The sequence below is a fragment of the Remersonia thermophila genome, chromosome 2, assembly GCF_042764415.1.
Source record: "Remersonia thermophila strain ATCC 22073 chromosome 2, whole genome shotgun sequence".
NCBI classification, from domain to species: domain Eukaryota; kingdom Fungi; phylum Ascomycota; class Sordariomycetes; order Sordariales; family Chaetomiaceae; genus Remersonia; species Remersonia thermophila.
Window position 1 is genome coordinate 3,191,522 of NC_092218.1, and position 17,305 is coordinate 3,208,826.

The 17,305-nt window shown below is 61.5% G+C and overlaps 4 protein-coding genes across 4 annotated transcripts; 2 read left to right on the forward strand and 2 right to left on the reverse strand.

The window, feature by feature from the left end:
• Positions 1-6,391: 6,391 nt before the first annotated feature.
• Positions 6,392-8,735, forward strand: VTJ83DRAFT_2333 (uncharacterized protein; the record flags this gene model as incomplete). Its single annotated transcript, XM_071008592.1, has 2 exons — positions 6,392-6,590; positions 6,670-8,735. 2 exons carry the CDS (start codon positions 6,392-6,394, stop codon positions 8,733-8,735), a joined length of 2,265 nt encoding a protein of 754 aa, XP_070868873.1.
• Positions 8,736-12,167: 3,432 nt separating this feature from the next.
• On the forward strand, positions 12,168-13,538 carry VTJ83DRAFT_2334 (uncharacterized protein; the record flags this gene model as incomplete). The annotated part of the gene is made up of 1 exon (XM_071008593.1): positions 12,168-13,538. The coding sequence occupies one exon, from the start codon at positions 12,168-12,170 to the stop codon at positions 13,536-13,538; it is 1,371 nt and encodes a 456-aa protein (XP_070868874.1).
• An 821-nt stretch (positions 13,539-14,359) lies between these two features.
• VTJ83DRAFT_2335 (uncharacterized protein) lies at positions 14,360-15,204 on the reverse strand (the record flags this gene model as incomplete). The annotated part of the gene is made up of 2 exons (XM_071008594.1): positions 14,360-15,033; positions 15,114-15,204. 2 exons carry the CDS (start codon positions 15,202-15,204, stop codon positions 14,360-14,362), a joined length of 765 nt encoding a protein of 254 aa, XP_070868875.1.
• A 655-nt stretch (positions 15,205-15,859) lies between these two features.
• Positions 15,860-17,052, reverse strand: VTJ83DRAFT_2336 (uncharacterized protein; the record flags this gene model as incomplete). Its single annotated transcript, XM_071008595.1, has 3 exons — positions 15,860-16,245; positions 16,381-16,929; positions 16,998-17,052. 3 exons carry the CDS (start codon positions 17,050-17,052, stop codon positions 15,860-15,862), a joined length of 990 nt encoding a protein of 329 aa, XP_070868876.1.
• Positions 17,053-17,305: the final 253 nt, after the last annotated feature.

A 17,305-nucleotide genomic window follows, 5' to 3' on the forward strand; every position in this document is an offset into this window, starting at 1 on the left:
CAATGCGCTCAACGCCTTTGGTTTTGGGCACCGGACCTGGTTTCAATCCATGGGTGCCCTTTGTTCTCGGGCCTCGCGGGGTCATGGTGCGTGAGCATTTCTTGACCGCCAAACGTAGATCGGCCAGAGCCGGCGGCTCACGGCCAGGAGGAACTAATACCGTGTACATGCTGAGAGGCTCGACCGCCTTGGGGGGCAACTTTGGATCCAATCTATTGGGTCTGCACAGTCGCTTTTTGTTCTACGGCAAGGCAGGGAAACCCCATGATGGGCGTTCAGGAGAATCTTGCCACATCGCCCGTACGTGTTGCATTCCGATGCCGTGCAGCGCAGCGCGGACCTCGAAACACGACGTCGACCGGATCGCAGCGAGCCACAGGGGCCGTCTTTCGGTGCCTGAGATGTAATTCAGACGGTTCACATGACTTTTGAGGTCTGCGACCCAAACGTCGAGGCCCGGGACGATACGGAGGGTGGATGGTAATACGGCTCTGATTTGGCGACCTCCTTCCAAGTGGTGTTTCTGAGTCGTGAGTGGTTGCGCTAGGGGTGGGCTAGGGTTGGCACCATCGCACCGCCCAGACCCGTTGCCCCGCTTCGAGGCCGAATGAGAGCAGACGGCGGGGGTTTGTCTTCAGCCACTATGCAGCACCTGGGTTGGCGAGCGCAACAATGCACCGTGTTGTTTTCTTAACCTTTTTGTTTGGTTTTTTTGTCGGCCCTCGAGAATGTGCTTTTCGGTTGCGATGTGATGCCGTCGGATATCACGCTCGGCGTTGAGAATTTAATTTCCCGGTCACACTTCAGCCCATTTTTTCATCATTGTGTAGGATACTTTCCCCCCTGCCATCCGAACCCTTCTCCATGATCCATGATGATCCATCTCCACGCTCGGATCTGTCATCAACAACGGATCCTTGCTACCCGTCACGGAAGCTATCGGTGACGACGTGCATTGGCTCATCGCCAGGTGGGCCTCCGGTGCGGCCAGCCCCGAGGGCGTTCGCTTGTTCATCCCTGAAAGAGGCGGTTGAGGAGTGAGGGGCTCGGGCTTGGCACACCCCTTGGGTCCTGGGGCCGATGAGCTTGATTCCCAAATAGGAAGGGGACCACTAACACAGCAGACACCCGGAGGGAGCTGAACTTCAACGCTGGTCCGATCGGGACAACGACAACGTTCAGGCCACCATGTCCCGGGGGCTTGTGCCATTCACGTCCACTCTCTGTAGGGGCTCCTGGGTGAGTTGCCACCACCAGGCGAGGCGATTTGGCCAGCAACGCTGCTTCCCCCAGCACAGACCTGCCACGCAACACGGACGAGGCGCAGGGCGAGGTGTTCAGCCAACCCGGGGCTCCACGCTGCCTGGATACAGGCGGATCATCGTCGAGGACAAGGGGCGCGCCACGCGCCACCCACTTGCTCAGCTGTGCGGGCCGTCAATGCCCATCACCAAAGGAAAAAGCCGGGGACAAGTCGTCAGGATCGGCGCAGCATTGGCATGGTTGCAAAAAAAGCAAAAAGAAAGCGTGCGGGAGCGGGTTGGGCGTTTGGCTCGTCAAGGGAACTCGACCGTTGCGTTGAGGCGGATGAGCAAGGGCCAGGGTCCGATGTCTAGCGATGGCGTAGATTCACCCCGGGGGGTGGCTAGGGCGAGCTGAAACCTCCCCCCCTCCCCCCCCCCCCCGGCTCAGGTGTCGACAGATCGCCAAGTCCTGCGCAAAAGTTTCCCGGGTCTGCAACAAACGAAACCCGAGCAGCCTTGAACCTGCAGCAAAGCAACAGGAAGTGAACAGCTGAAAGATGGGGGCACGGGTCCGACAACCATCGGAGGTTTTTGTCGGTGAGATTTGATATCGACTTGCAGCAAGCAGGCGGTCAGAAACGCTCCTCGGAACGCATATTGTGTAACGAACGCAGCTCCCGCAGCGTGTGTGGCTTGTGTCGTCGGTCGGCACAGCACCCGGCATCCGCGGTCCACAATGCGGAAAACCGACCGGGCCGCTTCCCCCTCACCTATAGTAAAATGCATGGCCGGGGGTGGGGGGTGGGGAGGGTGAAGGGGGGAGGGGGGGCACCTTGAGCCCGGCTTGCTGAGGTCAGGAATTTGTCATGGCAGCGAATCTTCCCCTCGTCCATGTCACGCACAACAACACGCATGGCGTTGTTGAACAAAACGGCAAAACCCGGCTTCTTGACGAGGGTGTTTCTTCTTGGTCGACAAACAAGAGACGTCGTCCGACGGCGGCGTATCCCTAGGGGTTGTTTTGGCTCGCCGCCCCGAGGTGGTATTCCTAGGCGTCGAGGCAAATCCCTCATCGGGCCTATCTCACTTTTAGCCGTGAAGCCGATAGGAGATCATGGGGGAAGGTGGTACAGTTGTGAGCATGGGAAGCAGGGGTCGTGACAAATCTCACGTCGAGCCGGCAGCCCTTGTGCAACTCCCGTCTGCGTGTGCACCGGAAAGACTGGCGTTGGGCTTGGCACAAGGCGTGGGCAGAACCGGCGAGGGCCTTGATCGTGCACACTCGGGCGGCACTGTGCGAGCCGGGCCACGACGCACGATGCAGCCAGAGAGGTTGGCGAGAAAATTAGCCCGGTGTGACGTGCCGCCGCAGAGAAGAGCGGGCTAATTTGGTCACTAAGAACCTAGGTGGGCAAAATAAAAATAGAAGGCTGCTTCGTTCGTGGTGGTGAGCAAATTAGCCCGCGTTCTACCAACGTGGGCTAAATCTAGCACCATCGCATATTATAGTACATAGTAGTATCACACCTGTCACGGCCGACGGACTAATTTGGTCGTTCCACGTCGAACGCTAAATTTCCAAAAACGGAAGTATGGCGGCTAATTTGCCCAAGAACCTTGCAGGCGGATCGGGGATTCGCAGAGAGCTTGCTGACCACCATCATCACCATGCACCTCGATCAGGTATCAGGATCTCGAAACCATCGTGAGGAAGGCAGCTTTCAGCCTCCAAGCGCGGCTCTATTTGCGACCTTGGGGACCGCGTTGTGTCACCTGTTTTTGTCGTGTATAAAACGGCAGCTCTGTCCAAGACCCGGCGCTTTTCTCGGTCCGGTTCCCTTGAATGGTTCCGGGGCTTCTCTGTCGTTCCCCGTTCGACTCGAATGACAACGCAAGTCAACTTTGACCTCAGCCATTGAACAGCACTTCTTGGACGAGACCCTCTTCATTGATCCGAAAAGCCGTGGCCGAGTTTGTTCTCAGCAATGCCGAGCGTTGCCCGGGAGCCAACCCCCGTACCTGCCGAGAGCTTCTTTGTAAGCTTCTCGCACCGGCCGCCGTTCTACATACCTGCCAGATTGGAGCACGCTACCGGTTTTCAGGCAATTTAATGATTCTCGCGGCCGGCATGCAAGGCTGCCCTTCCATGGTATGCAGCGTGTGAGTGCGTCGTGCTGTGTTGGCCAGAGTATGGATGCCAAGGCTGACTTGTACGCAGTACGCAGTAGAGTCGGCTCGAGCGCAGATCGTTGGCCCGGACGGGGAACCAGGACCAGGGGCCACCCAAGGGCGCCCTACCAACCCTCCTCCCCCCGGCTGTGCTACCCCGGCTCTGACCCCTTGCTTCTCGCGCTCATTGGCCAGGATGCCGCACGCTAGCGCAGAGCCCCCTGTCGCCCACCCTGCTCGATCTCGCTGCGTGGGCCACCGGGTTGGCTGCCGCTTGTCGGGCCGCATGCTCAGGATGCACGAGCGATTTGCCGTCACACTTGACCGAGCAGGGGGTTCTACGAATCACCATTGTAAGTTGCGTTGAGGAAAGGGTTGCATTTTTCTCCTCTTCTCCTCCCACCACTGGAAGCCCTGTTGATGAGGTTATTTGCTGTTACGCGGCTTGCTGTTCTGCCCTGGCATTGCTACGGTCGCAGCACCCACGGGATGCCGCACCGCACACGCGCAGCTCTCGAGTGTGGTCTTACTTGATGCTACGGCACCGCGCAGATATTCCGCATGAACCCGCGAGCCGACCCTTTTTCAAATCAAAGCCGTTGAGCCTTGTCTCGGCACTCGTGGCTTCGATGGCACAGTACTTGTACGTACGGACTGATGATGGGCATGACGGAGCGCATTCCGTGCGCCCGGGGGCAGATTCTCTCGTGTCCGCGGGTTCCCCCGCGTTTCCTGGAGGGCAATCAGCACCGGCGACACCCCCGGAGAACCCTTCGGGCCCGTGGTCCCACGCTGCCACGCTCGACTCTCCTGCCAGCCCCGGCTAGACACAGCGACTGGCTCGCGAGGCGGCCAATCCCAGCCCGACTTCCGACATTCCGCTTGTGATTTGCGAGCTGCGCAGCAGAGTCAAGCCTTCTAGGGTTCAAAAACAAATTCGCGTTCGGTGCTAGCTCGGTCATGCGGAAGTGAATCAAGTGAATACGCGGAGAGCTTGCGTGCCCTTTTTTTTTTCTTCCACTCCCCGATTCGACCGGTCTTTGCCTCTTCGCAGGACGCTATTCGGCGTGTGCGAGATGATCATGGGCCCAGCAGGGCCACCGACCAGCGGCAGCACCCAGGGCCACCGGTGCCTGTGCCGTATCGAAGCGACGGCGGATCCCACCCAAACGACGTTACTCCACGGCGGGGAGCAAATCAACCGCGCCATGCTGGATGGGACGCGAGACGGCCGGCTGCAGAGGGCACAACGCCGCGAACTGTGTACGGCAGGCAATTTGCGCTGGCCCCCAACCCTGAATCGTTTCGTTACCCCCCCCCCCCTCCCCCCCCGCTCTCTTGCGGATACTGTGCGTCGCTGTCCTCATTCATTCGTCCCAGGGTTGGATGATGGCTGAACGCTGATTTGCTCTCTCCTGATCGGCGGCGACTGGCGACTTGACGAATGCTGTCCAGCAGCCCCATTTGCTCACCTCCTGAAGACCAACGACCACGGATCCTAGACAACGAACATTTCCCCCTCTTCTTCGTTCGTCTCATGAGCGGGTCTTGTGCCAGTTTGACATGGGACGAAAAGGATCCATCACCTGTCGTTTGGGTTTCCAGCCCACTGCCAGCTGTTCGTGTGGTCTCTCGCCTTGCCTGTTCTGGCAAGGCGATCGGAACGACTTGCACCCAGTCAGAGGGGGTTGGTATCTCGAACCCTCCTCCGCCCATTCGCTGTACCCCGTGCTGCTGAGCCAACCACGGTTGCCTTGACTCGACCTGCACCAGGCGCTGCGGTTTTGTTGAATTTGCTCGTCGATAGACCGCCTTCCCTTGGCCGCCACCTTGGCTCGGCGCCCGGCGGTTGGTGGGCAGAGACAAAGCATTGTTGCCCACGACTTGGTCCAAGGTCGTGTCACTTCATGTCACACCGGTGCCTCTGACTCGCAGAGCCAGAAGCACCGTGGGGTCCACCCTACTGTGTCCGTGTAGGTTTCTCTTCAAGTGAATTTCCTCAGCCGAGAGAGCGAAGAGGCGTGCCGAGTCCCCTCTGCTGTCGTTGTGTGGCACCAATAAGCAACCGTCGCGACCCAGGCCGTCTTCTTACCCTCCCCCCCCTGCTCTTCTCTCCTCCCCACCCCCCCCAGTGCGAGACTGACGCACTTGTGACTAAGTAGTAGTAAGGGTGGTGGTTCGCGGGACGGGCTGCATGCGCTATGGGAGCAAAGTGGGCAAATATTGACCCAATTTGGGCCAAATACAGGATGCGGGAATTTAGCCCACCAAGGTCAAAAATAGAAACAGAGTCACACAACCACCCAGCGTGCTTGTGTACGTACTATGGAGGAGAAAGAGGCTTGTTAAGATATAAGAATTTGCCCACTTCCAGCCCCTCGGCCGTTTCCACCTCTCTCTCTGTGTGTGCAGGCCCCCCAGAGAACGAAGTTGGAGATCCCGCTGTCGTCCAGCCCAGTGCGGTCCAGTCAAGCCAGGACATCTCTCCCCTCTCGCCCTCTCTTTTAATTTTGTTTCTTCTCTTCGCCGTCCAACCAGATCGACGTCGACGTCGACTCGGCAGAGCTTCACTCCTTGACCATCCAATACGAAACGCAAGCCGGCCTTGCTCAGATCCAGTCATTTTACGCACGACAATAACACTAAAATCTAATACTCTCCCCGCCGAGGATTTGAGTTCCCGTCGAGGAGCTGCTTGAAGTGTGTTGGGATTTGGACTTTGGGGACGACCAGGCCCCCCTAGCCCGTTCACATTCACGAGGCCCCTTCCGAGCCATCTTGCCCCCCCTTGACGACGAGCGAGGATTTCCCGCTTTCGCTCGGCCCAGCCCCCGGGGATTTTTCCCACACGCCCTTCCCCGGTAGCTTACATACACCCCCCCCTTGACGGGAGGCAACCCCTGCTCTTCGGTCTACCCCACACAGCCGCGCTGCCTCGATACCCCGACACCCCCCGACTGTGCGTACGGGAGATACAAATGTCAACAGTACCCCCCAACCACCAGGAAGGACGCCTCATGGTATCGCAAGTCAACATGGCTGCCGCGACCGCAACGACGAAGACGACGACGACAACGACGACGACGATGACGACAAAGGCGGCCAAGCCGGCCGCGAAGGCCGGCTCCCATGCCAACCCCAAGCAAAAGACTCAGATGCACAGGCGGTCCAGGACAGGTGAGTTGTTCCACCAGCGAGCTGACTGACGCTTGCTTGTCTCCGCCGGCCAAGGCAGCTGACAGAGATGGCTCTGCAGGCTGCTACACGTGCAGATTAAGGAGGAAGAAGTGCGATGAAGCCATGCCCATGTGCACAGCCTGCAAGCACCTCGGCCTCGTGTGCGAGTACAAGCGGCCAATGTGGTGGGGCAACAACGACGCCCGGAGGGATCGCAAGGAGGAAATCAAGATGATCATCAAGCGCAAGAAGCTGTCCGAGAAGACATCACACCACGCCCACGCCCACGCCCACGCCCACACCATCCAGACGGCCATGAACTCCCCGCCGGGCCTGTCGCACTCGCTGCCGACATCCGCCACCTTCTCGGACCCCCTGGACCGCGCCCGCTCCGCCTCCATCGACTCGCACTTTGGCTTCGGCACCTTCGGCAGCCCGCAGAGCGCCCCCGAGTTCGCTCCCTTCACGCCCGGGATGTCCGCCGAGTTCATGTTTGCGTATCCGCCCTACGAGATCGACGTCAAGACGGAGCGCCAAATGTTCATCAACGACGTGCCCACCCTGCGCGAGTCCACCACCGCCACCATCAGCACCTACGCCACCACGACCCCGCCGCCTCCCGGCACCATCCTCTCGGCGTTCCCCCTGGAGGGCGAATGGACGGAGCAGGTGTACGCGGGGCGGCGCGAGTCGCTCGCCACGACCGCGACGACCGCCACCACCGACGTCTTTGACTTCTCCCAGCCTCTGGCGACGGCGGCGGTCCCCGCGCAGCAGCCGGTGGCGATCGAGCTGGACGAGGGCGACCAGCAGCTGCTAGACCACTTTGTGCAGTTCGTGGTGCCGACCCTCTTCCCGGTGCTCGACGTCAACCAGCAGAGCTCGGTCAGCTCGGAGCTGATCCTCCCCGCGCTGCAGACCAACAAGGGCTACCTCCACTGCTGCCTCAGCATCGCGGCGCAGCACTACAAGGCCACCATGGGCCTGGCCGGCGACGAGATGGACAGCGACATCATGCGGCACCGCTACGCCACCATCTCGGCGCTCTGCGACGCGCTCAACCGCGACGTCGAGCACGCTCAGATCCTCGAGGCCGCCCTGGGGCTCATCTTCTTCCAGTGCGGCGTCGGCCGCCCGGACGATTCCCTCCCGGACATCGCCTGGCACCAGCACTTCCAGGCCGTCATCTCGCTCGTCCAAAAGCTCGACCTCCCGCGCCTCGTCTCGGACCCCAGCGAGCCGCTGACCCAAGCCCCCTTCAACATGACGCTCACCGCCTGGATCGACATCCTCGGCGCCACCATGCAGGGCCGCGCCCCGGCCTTTGCCCACACCTACCGCGAGAAGCACCTGTCCCCCATCAACCCCTCGCTGGGCCTCCGCGAGCTCATGGGGTGCGAGGACCGCGTCATGTACCTCATCTCGGAGATCGCCTGCCTCGAGGCGCTCAAGAAGGAGGGCATGGACGACATCACGCTCTGCCAGCACGTGCACGTCCTGGGCGACCAGATCGGCCTGACGGAGCTGCTGGGGTGCGAGACGACCGGCCCGGACGGCGCCCCGCAGCCCGCCGCCATCGTCCTCCCCTTCAACGCCAACGGCACCCTCTCCCCGCGCCAGCTCACCCGCAACATCACCGCCGCCTTCCGCCTCGCGGCGCGCATCTACCTGTGCGGGCTCGTCCCGGGCTTCTCGCCGGCGCAGGAGAGCTGCGTGGGGCTCGTCGACAAGCTGACGGCCGTGCTGCGCGCCATCCCGTCCGGCCCGCACGGCTTCGACCGCTCGCTCGGCTGGGTCTACCTCGTCGGCGGCTCCGTCAGCCTGCCGGGGAGCGGGTTCCGGGCGCTCTTTGAGGAGCGCGTCGCCCAGCTGGGCGACCTGGCGGCCCAGATGGGCAGCTTCGGCCGGGTCGGCAGCCTGCTGAGGGAGGTCTGGGCGCAGAACGACGCCCTGTTCCTCGCTCCTGCTGCTGCCATCACCACCACCACCACCACCACCACCGTCGCCGCCGCCGCCGCCGCCGCCGCTGCCGCCGCCACCACCACCACCACCACCGAGGTGAAGAAGGAGGACGCGGCGACGCAGCAGTTTGTCCACTGGCGGGACGTCATGCAGATGAAGGGTTGGGATTACCTCTTGATCTGAACGCTTCCTTTTCCAAGGTTGGCTGGTTCAGCTTGGAAGAGGAAGAAAACAAGGTGGGGAGGCAAACTCGACTTGATTCTGCATGGCCTGCTGCTGCTGCTGCTGCTGCTGCTGCTACTACTACTACTTGCCTCTTGCAATTTTTTTCCCTTCTGAGAGGAGGAGATACCCATGGAAATGTGCATGGCGATGGACTCTTCTGGACGACACGAAACGGGGTGAAGAGGACACCCGGCACTTCTTTGGACTCAAGGTGGTGTCGGGTCTATTCTTCAAGCTGTGTTTGTTTTCTTTTCTCTCTTGCATACCCTTCTGGTTGAAGGTTTTTGTTTTTTTCTTGATGTTTCATCTCCCCGGTTTATATATACAGAGCGCGGAGAATCATGCATAATGTGGAGTTATGGGTTTGGGTTACAAAGGAAACATGGGGGTTTTTAGGTATATACCACGGGTTGTTTCTTGGAGTTTCCTGACGGGTTGTGAGGATGGAGGGAGGGGAGGGGGCACACCAGTTGGGTTGGATAGCATGGATCGCCATATACCCGACTCTAAGCAAGTCAAGGAATCAAAGATATTTCTTCAACACTTGGTCGCTCCCATCTCTGAACAGTCGGTGAAGATGTGTCTCTGGTGCCATCAGAAATCGTTGACCTGTAAGGTACCAGATGAACCCTTGTGTAATGTTCTGACTTTTTTCAATGCTATCACCGCATCTGAGAGCACACTGCTCAAGCATCGTCGCTCAACACTACACATGTACACACATACACGGATACACACATACACGGATGCACACATACACACACACCTAGGTACACATCTTGTCCCTCTGCGGTGCGCCTACAGTCACATGACACGACATCTTTGCATCCCATCCCCTCATAGGCGGCACAAGCGCGCGAGCTTCCTTGGCCGCCGCTGCGACCATGCAAGCACGCGTTCTGCGGCGGTGCACAGCAGAGAGTGGTGTGTACACCCGAGGGCCCGACCGGAGAGAACTTTGTCCGGCCCTGGATCCCACATGGCACGCCCTCACACGCACACAACACAGTCGCAATGCTACCTACCACCAAGCCAGCCGCCGGCCGTCCGGCCGGACGGCCGCTGGGGCTTTTGCCTCTGGCATAGCCTCACGCTACCTGCAGACCCCGCGGGTGCGCTGGAGCGTCTCTGCTCGTACGCTCGCCTGGCCGGCAGCAACGTTGCCTGGACTTCAGCTGGTCCTGCGAGGCATTCCCTGGGTGGAGGCCATTCGCAAGAGCTCCAGCCGTCGAGCCCCCGTCGCATTGCGCACGCCCCGTTCATGTGACGGGTGGATTCGGGCAAGGTGGCCAGCCGATCGCCCCGGAGCATTTCTCAGTGTTACCGTGGTCGCTGGTAGGTAGGTACCTATCCCATCTCGCTCATCGCAGATCCCAGCCACGCTGGGGCCGGCCTCGGCCAGAAACCGCATCATCACCACCACCAGCCACATGGATGCTTCTGGGTCCACCATGATGGCCCCCGGTTTCCCCCATCGCCCATGCATGCCGGAGGCCGGCCTATGCGTTGGGTCGCGCGGCCTGGCAGGGCTTGTTGGGCTGCTGACGAGGCGCACAACGAGGTGGCCCTAGCCGCGCTTCTGCTGCGGAGGTTTTCCCAAGGGGACGTTGGGGTGCCGGCCCAGCGGCCTCCTGGGGCGGCCATGAGGATCGCAGGGCTGACGACTTTGCCCGCTATCCGTCCGTCGGTCACGGGATCCTGATGAAAACGGCAAAGAGATGTTGGAGCCCTCCGCTCTTTATGGGGCGTGGGCCGCCGGCTCTATTCGCAAAAGTAGGTGTGGACTGCCGGTATGTCATGGGTCCGGGTGGATCATTGATGCGCTGCTCCGTCGAGCAAGCTCGGCGGAAATGCATTGTCAACGACGAGACACAATGGCCTGTGCTTTGTGCTTCGCTGAAAGCAGCGTCCAAGCCACAGGGGGGTTGGGGGGGAGGATACGTGTCTTGGGTGTCAGGGGGTGACGACAATCACTGGGGCAAGGGATCGGAGGCCTTCTACGGTGTACGGTGTTATGCCATGGCGTGTGGAGCGCTGGGGGTAACTATGTACATAACTAGCTCCGACAGCGACGAACGTTGGGCTAGTTACCTAAGGTAGGTACCCGGGGTATGTAGCAGGGTAGGTGGTAGGCGGCCTTGCCTTGGTACTAGACGGGAGTGTTGAGAGGGTCGTCAGATGCCGAAAGGCTGGGGCGCTTGTTGACGGCAAATAGTGGGCTGTGGCCAGCCCTCAGGCCCGGGCACGTGCCTACCAGCATAGATACCTAGGTATGCGCCTATGGCGTACTGTGTAACTAGGTACCTCCTTGGCAGTGTACCACAGGAATACTGAGGTACGAGATGCTGCGTACCTGGCGTGCCTGAGCAGCTCCACTTTTGTTTCGGGCGAGCTCTCAGCCAACCGCCGGGCCCAAAATAGCAGTGACACAAGGCGCCGGCCAATCAGCGGCGCGGTCGCGGCCAAGAGCGTTTCTGAACCCGACGCCACGCAACCAACCCAACATCCTCTTGAGCCTGCGGCTTCCAATCGCCCTGCATCAGGTGTCGCCTTGGACGCTAGACGCAACGTCGGCGCTTCGCTCCACCTGTCGTCGTCGAGGGGCGTGTCTCTTCTCCGACGGCGGGCCATACAACCGCCTCGCTTGCCATCGGATCGCAAGGAGAATGGCGAGATGGTCGTGCTGAGCTCTGCTCAGTCTCTGCCCACCCAGGAACGCCTCGGGGTCGTTCGGGTTGGAAAAAGATGGATGCGGCCGTCGACATGGCGGGCAGGCCGCTCGCCCACCTCCCAAACCCATCCCACCCGGGGCCGCCATTGGCATGGCCCAGGCTCGCCGGAAAGGTCCAAGACCATGTCGCGGCCAGTCGATCGGCTGCCATGTCCCTACACCCACCGTCCACCCAACGTTGGCCCATGTTGACGTGCCAGCCGGGCCATCGCCTTGTTTCCTTCCTCCTGGCCTGAGCCAACCAAGCAGCGGTGCGTCATAGATCGCTTCTTGCGAACCTTGGCCGTGGTTCATGCCAGACCCTTCCGATATACCTCCGACCACCGCTTGGGATCTCGACCGCTGCTTTCTTTTTTCTCGTCCCCGCCGCCTCGCGTCTGCCCGCACTGCCGTCTCTGTCTGCTCTCCTTCCCGGCGTGGAAAACTCCAACCCGCGGGACATCATCGCTCACGCACTCTCATCCACGTCGACCTCACCCAAGAACAGCCTCTTGTCCCTCTTATGTGATGTTCCCTTGCCGCAGATCAACCTCGGCCGGCTCAACCAACGCGTTGCTATAACCATTGCCGGGTGCGCCTGGCAAGCCACGGTGCCTCCTCGCCGAGGCATCCAGCAAAGCTTCCACGCTGTTAATCCACCCTATCGACCCAACTCCAGGATGCCCAGGTGCCGGTGGACGCTCTGGGTGGCGTCCCTTCTCGCTGCCCGCGCCGCCGCCGCCGCCGTCATCCCTTTTCATGATGTGTTCGCGCGGCAGTCGACCTGCGCACCGAACCACAGCCAATGCCAACACGACGGCTTTCCCGACTACTTCTGCTGCCCGTCCGGGCAGACGTGTATACCCCTGGCCGGAAACACGACCCTCCTCTGTTGCCCCAAGGGCTCGACCTGCCAGGTGATCGAGCCGGTACCGTGTGATCTCTCGCTGCAAAATGGCGAGCGGCATCCGGACGCCGTCATCAAGACCACGGTTCTGGGCGGCACCTTGAAACGCTGCGGCGGGCAGTGCTGTCCCTTTGGCTACTCGTGCAACGGCAACGAGTGCGTCATGGACGAGGACCAGAACGCCGTCCCCATCCAGACGACGAGGCCAACATCCACCCGCCGCGTCGAGCCGCCCACGGCGACATCCAGCTCGGCAGCGGATCCCACAAACACCCCCGACGAGTCCGACGAGACGGAGGAGAGCAACGACAGCGAAGGGGTTGACAGCGGCGACGAGACGAGCGCGCCGAGCGATGCCGAAAACACCAGCAGCGGCCCGCCCGTCGCTGCCATCGCCGGCGGCGTGGTGGCCGGCGTGGTGGTCCTCTTGATCGCCGCCGTTGCGGCCTTCCTCCTCCTCCGCAAGAAGGGCAAGCTTCCCGACGCCCTCGGCGGCAAGCGCGGCAGCGATGGCGGCAAGGGGTCCAAGTTCTCCCGCTCGACCTCGTCCTTTGGCAACCTGATTAGCAACCCGATCGTCTCGGAGCACTCCACCTTCCGCACCGACTTTGCGCGCGGCTCGCCCCCTCAGCGCTCCCTCAGCACCAAAACCGCCGTCGGCGACCCGGAGCAGCCCGACTCCGTCACGGGCGCCGTCATCGACTCCAAGTTTAACTCCCCCGCAACAGGCGCCATCGGGCAAGCGTACTCCACCATGCCGCCCATCGCGGCACAGATGATGGGCCAGCAGCAGCAGCAGCAGCAGCAACAACCGTACCAAGCCTACCGCCCCGGGACTGGGGCCGGAGGCGGTGGAGGAGGAGGAGGATACGCGGGTGGCTACGGCGCGCTCGACCCGCCCCAAACACCCAGCGGGCAGCAACACCGCGAGCCCAGCTCCGTGAGCATCAACGTGTTTGCCGACCCCAATATCACGCCGGACCGGACCCCCGAGAGCAGCGGCGGCAACAGAAACGGGCGGTACTCGACCAACACGACGTTCACGCAGATGCTGGACTCTGCGGACCTGGGAGGGATCGCGCGCGGGGAGTCGTACGTCGGGTATAACCCGACGACGCCGCCCATGCCGAGGAGGCTACTATAATGGGATGCATGCCCAAGCTCGTGGGGGAATGCCTTGGCGTCGCCATACTTCTCCGCAACGGTGTTTGACGTTGCCGACGCACGGTTTCGCTTAGGTGCTGACTTGACTGATTTTGAAGATGGCGTGGCGTTTCGGACGGGCTCTACAGCGCTTTATTGCAGCTCTTTCTATCTGTTTCATTGTTTTATAAGCATTCAAAGGCTGGTGGTGGGAACTTGTTAGAGAGACTGGCATTTTGGTATACCCGGGATGTTGCTAGACTGGCTCAGGTAGTTTCAGTTTTGGTTCCATTGTATATAGTTGGCATTCGATCTCATCATCTCAGACACCTATGCGTCGTTACCTCTGTGGCTGGATGTGACCTTGAAGACGAAAAGATTTGACCGTGGGAAACTTGGTCGAACATAGGGCGCGCGAGGCGGTACGGGAGACGCGGGTCACTTGCGTATCTTGGTGTACAGCCAAGCCACATCCACGCTGCTCGCTGGCCCAAGGGGCATCTAGATGGGCCAACAGGCCATGCCGGGGGATACATGACAGGGGCGGCCCGGACGGAAGCATCCTCGGTTTGTGCTGCATGTGTATATACGTTCAGATTCGTCAGCCAGCCATGCCTGCCGACGCTTGATATACCCCTCCATCCATCCATCCATCCATCCATCCATCCATCCAACCACGCATCCATGACCTGACCCCTTCTCTACATCGATCCAACAGCCGGCCGCCGACCCAGCGTCAAAAGACGGCGCGATCATCGGCGGCAAAAGAACGGCCGCGCGGCAGAGGTTTAGAAAAGAGCAAAACCGAAAATAAGAGGTGGATTACAGCTTCTTTTTTCCCGCCGCCGCCGCCGCCGCCCGCTCCGCCGCCTCTCTTTCCGCCTTGGCCACGTCGTCGGCCTCCTTGCGCTCCGCATACCACTGCCCGGCCTGCAACACCAGCACGCCCACCAGCACCAGCGCCAGGATGACGTGGCTCGCGCTGAGCACGCGCAGGCTGTCCTCGCGGCCCAGCACCACCTCCCCCGTCAGCGGACCCGAGTGGTGCACCGGGAACCCGGGGCCGCCGGCGGCCGGCGCGCCGCTCCCGGACCCCGTGCCCGCCGAAGCAGCCGCCGCCGCCGCCGCCGCCGCCGCCGCCTCCTTGGCGCGCTCCGCCACCGCCGCGAGCCCGCCGGGCTGGCTCACGGCGCGCATCCCCTTGACGATGTTGCTCAGGTAGACGCCGGTGCCGATGAGGTAGAGGACGAGCCCGGCGCCGTCAAAGAGCACGTTCGCCTCGCTAGGGCGGAACAGCTTGACGAAGAAGCCGAGGAAGCCGACGAACATGACCATGTGCATCATGCGGGCGATGAGGGGCGGGGCCTGGTGCATGAAGCGCAGGTGGGTCTCGAGGTGGTCGAGGTAGGCCGGGTCCGGGAGGGGGTCCGAGGTCCAGAGGAGGGGGAAGTCGTAGGGGAAGGAGGCGAAGAGGATGCCGAGGAAGAAGCATACCGCTGGCAAGGGGAGGAGAAGAGGACAAAAGGTTAGCGAACGCTTGGGAGGGAGAAAAAGCGAGAAAATGGAGGGGACCTACGGCCGATGATGAGAAACGTGGCAAAGGAACCCGATCCGCGGTAGTCCTTGGATCGGGTCGTCTTGGACCAGTCTACCCACTTGGTGGGCATCTTGGAGGAAGGCTGACGGATGGAGAGGGAGGTTTGGCGTCGGGTTCCTCGGAGGGAGGTGGGCGGGAGCTGGAGGTTGGGTGAAGCTTGAGGAGGGATTGGATTCCTTGGGGACTCGTGATGTGGTGGGACGCTGGAACGCCGCAAGAGGTCAGGTTGTCGGAGGAGCCGGGGCGGTTGCGTCAGGTCCAGGGCTGGAGGGGGTTGGCCAATGTCGTGTGTTCGCCTTTCAACCCTGTCGCGGATGCAGGCGTCGACTAGTGTATGTACGCAGTAGGTAGCGTAGCGTAGGTAGCACGGGGGGAGGGAGCTTGCCCGTGGGTTTTTTGCCCAAGGGATTCAGCGCCGAGCATGGTTTGCGTTGCGCGAACCTAAGCTTTGCGAAGAGTCGTTTAAGCTCTTGGCGTTCTGCCGTGCCAAGAACGCTAGAACCGGGCCCCGCTGTGCGATCGGCTCCATCCATCCCGCCAATTTCTTGTGGTTGACAGTGTTACGTTACGTTACACGTTCACTACCGTAGTTGGTTACATGATGCTCAGGTCCCATTCGTCCTCTCGTGACCTTGTCCTCCGAACCTCCCGTCAGGTTCCCTCTCGTCCATGCCGCACGAACGCCGTGCGACACCTGTGCCGGATCGCCTCTCCTTTGCGACCGCTTAATCCAGCATCTTCATGCCATGCTCATTATATCTCGTCCCCACCGGCGCAAGCTCCTGCGCGATCCTGTCCAGCTCCGCCAGGTCGGACTCATCAAGCACCACCTCGACGGCGTTCTCGCGTACGCGCTCCGGGCTCGTCGAGCCCGGGATGGGGATGATGCGCGGCATCCCTGGCCTGCGGCTCAGCGCCAGCACCCAGCCGATGGCCACCTGTGAGGTGGTGCACCCCTTCCTCTCCGCCAGCTGCTGCACCTGGCGCGCCAGCCGCAGGTTCGTCTCAAACACCTCCGGCTGGAAACGCGGGAGGTCGCGCCGGAAGTCGCCCGGAGGGAGGTCGTCAAAGGATTTGAACCGGCCGGTGAGCATGCCGCGACCGAGCGGGGCTGGGGGGGAGGAAAGGAGGAGAGAAAGGAGGGGGAGGGTTAGCGTGGGCCTGTCCTGTCCTGTCCTGTCCTGTCCTGTCCATGGGACCGGGGGGGCAACACGGGAGGATGAAGCGAGGGAAGAGAGCTGCTCACCATACGCCAGCACGGCGATGTCGTTTTCTGCGCATGCCTGCAGCACGCCGTTCTCCAGGGGCTCGGTCGACCACAGCGACAGCTCGACCTCGACCGCCTCGATGCGGGCGACCTTGGCCGCGCGGCGAATCGTCTCGGCGCCGACCTCGCTGAGCGAGATGCCCCCGATGCGGCCCGCCGCCACTTGCTCTTGCAGCGCCTTCACCGTGGTCTCGATCTCGACCTTTTTATCCTTGCGCGCCGGCTCGAACTGGTCGATGAGCCCCTTCCCGCCGATCAGACGGACCGAGTTCTCGACGCTCGTGCGCACGCCCTCGGGCGACGCGTCCGGAACCAGGCCCGGGCCGATGCAGCCCTTGATGTTGAGCAGGATCTTGTCGCGATCCTCCGGGTACCGCTCAAAGTAGGCGCGCAGCAGGGTCAGCGAGTTGTTGCCGGGCGGGCCGTAGAACTCGCCGCCGTTCAAGTAGTTGCAGCCGGCCTCGATCGCGGCTTTGATGACGGCGAAGCTCTGCTCCTCGGGGAGCTTGTCCTCGCGCCACGTCAGGCCTGGGAGGGGGGGTTAGCCGGCGTCGTCGCCGCGTCCTTGACGCGGACATGCGGGTGGTCAGCCCTACCCATCAGGCCGAAGCCGATGTTGCCGACCTTCTTGCCCTGGATCGTGTGGACCATGGTGACCTCAAGAAGCGCTCTGCTGATGGCTGCTATACAGGGGATTACACGCCTCGACTCCCGGAAGCCTCGACAAAAACCTCTGGGCTTGGACGGCGGCTTTTCTATCACGATCAGGCCCCCTTGCCTCCCGGAGATAATGGCCTTCGTTTCCTTGGCTGTCGTTGCCCCGGATGTATCGGCAGCGGAGATAGCCGCTAACTCCCGTCCCGACTCGTTGGTCAGAGGAGCTTGTGTAGCGTATGTGTTTTAT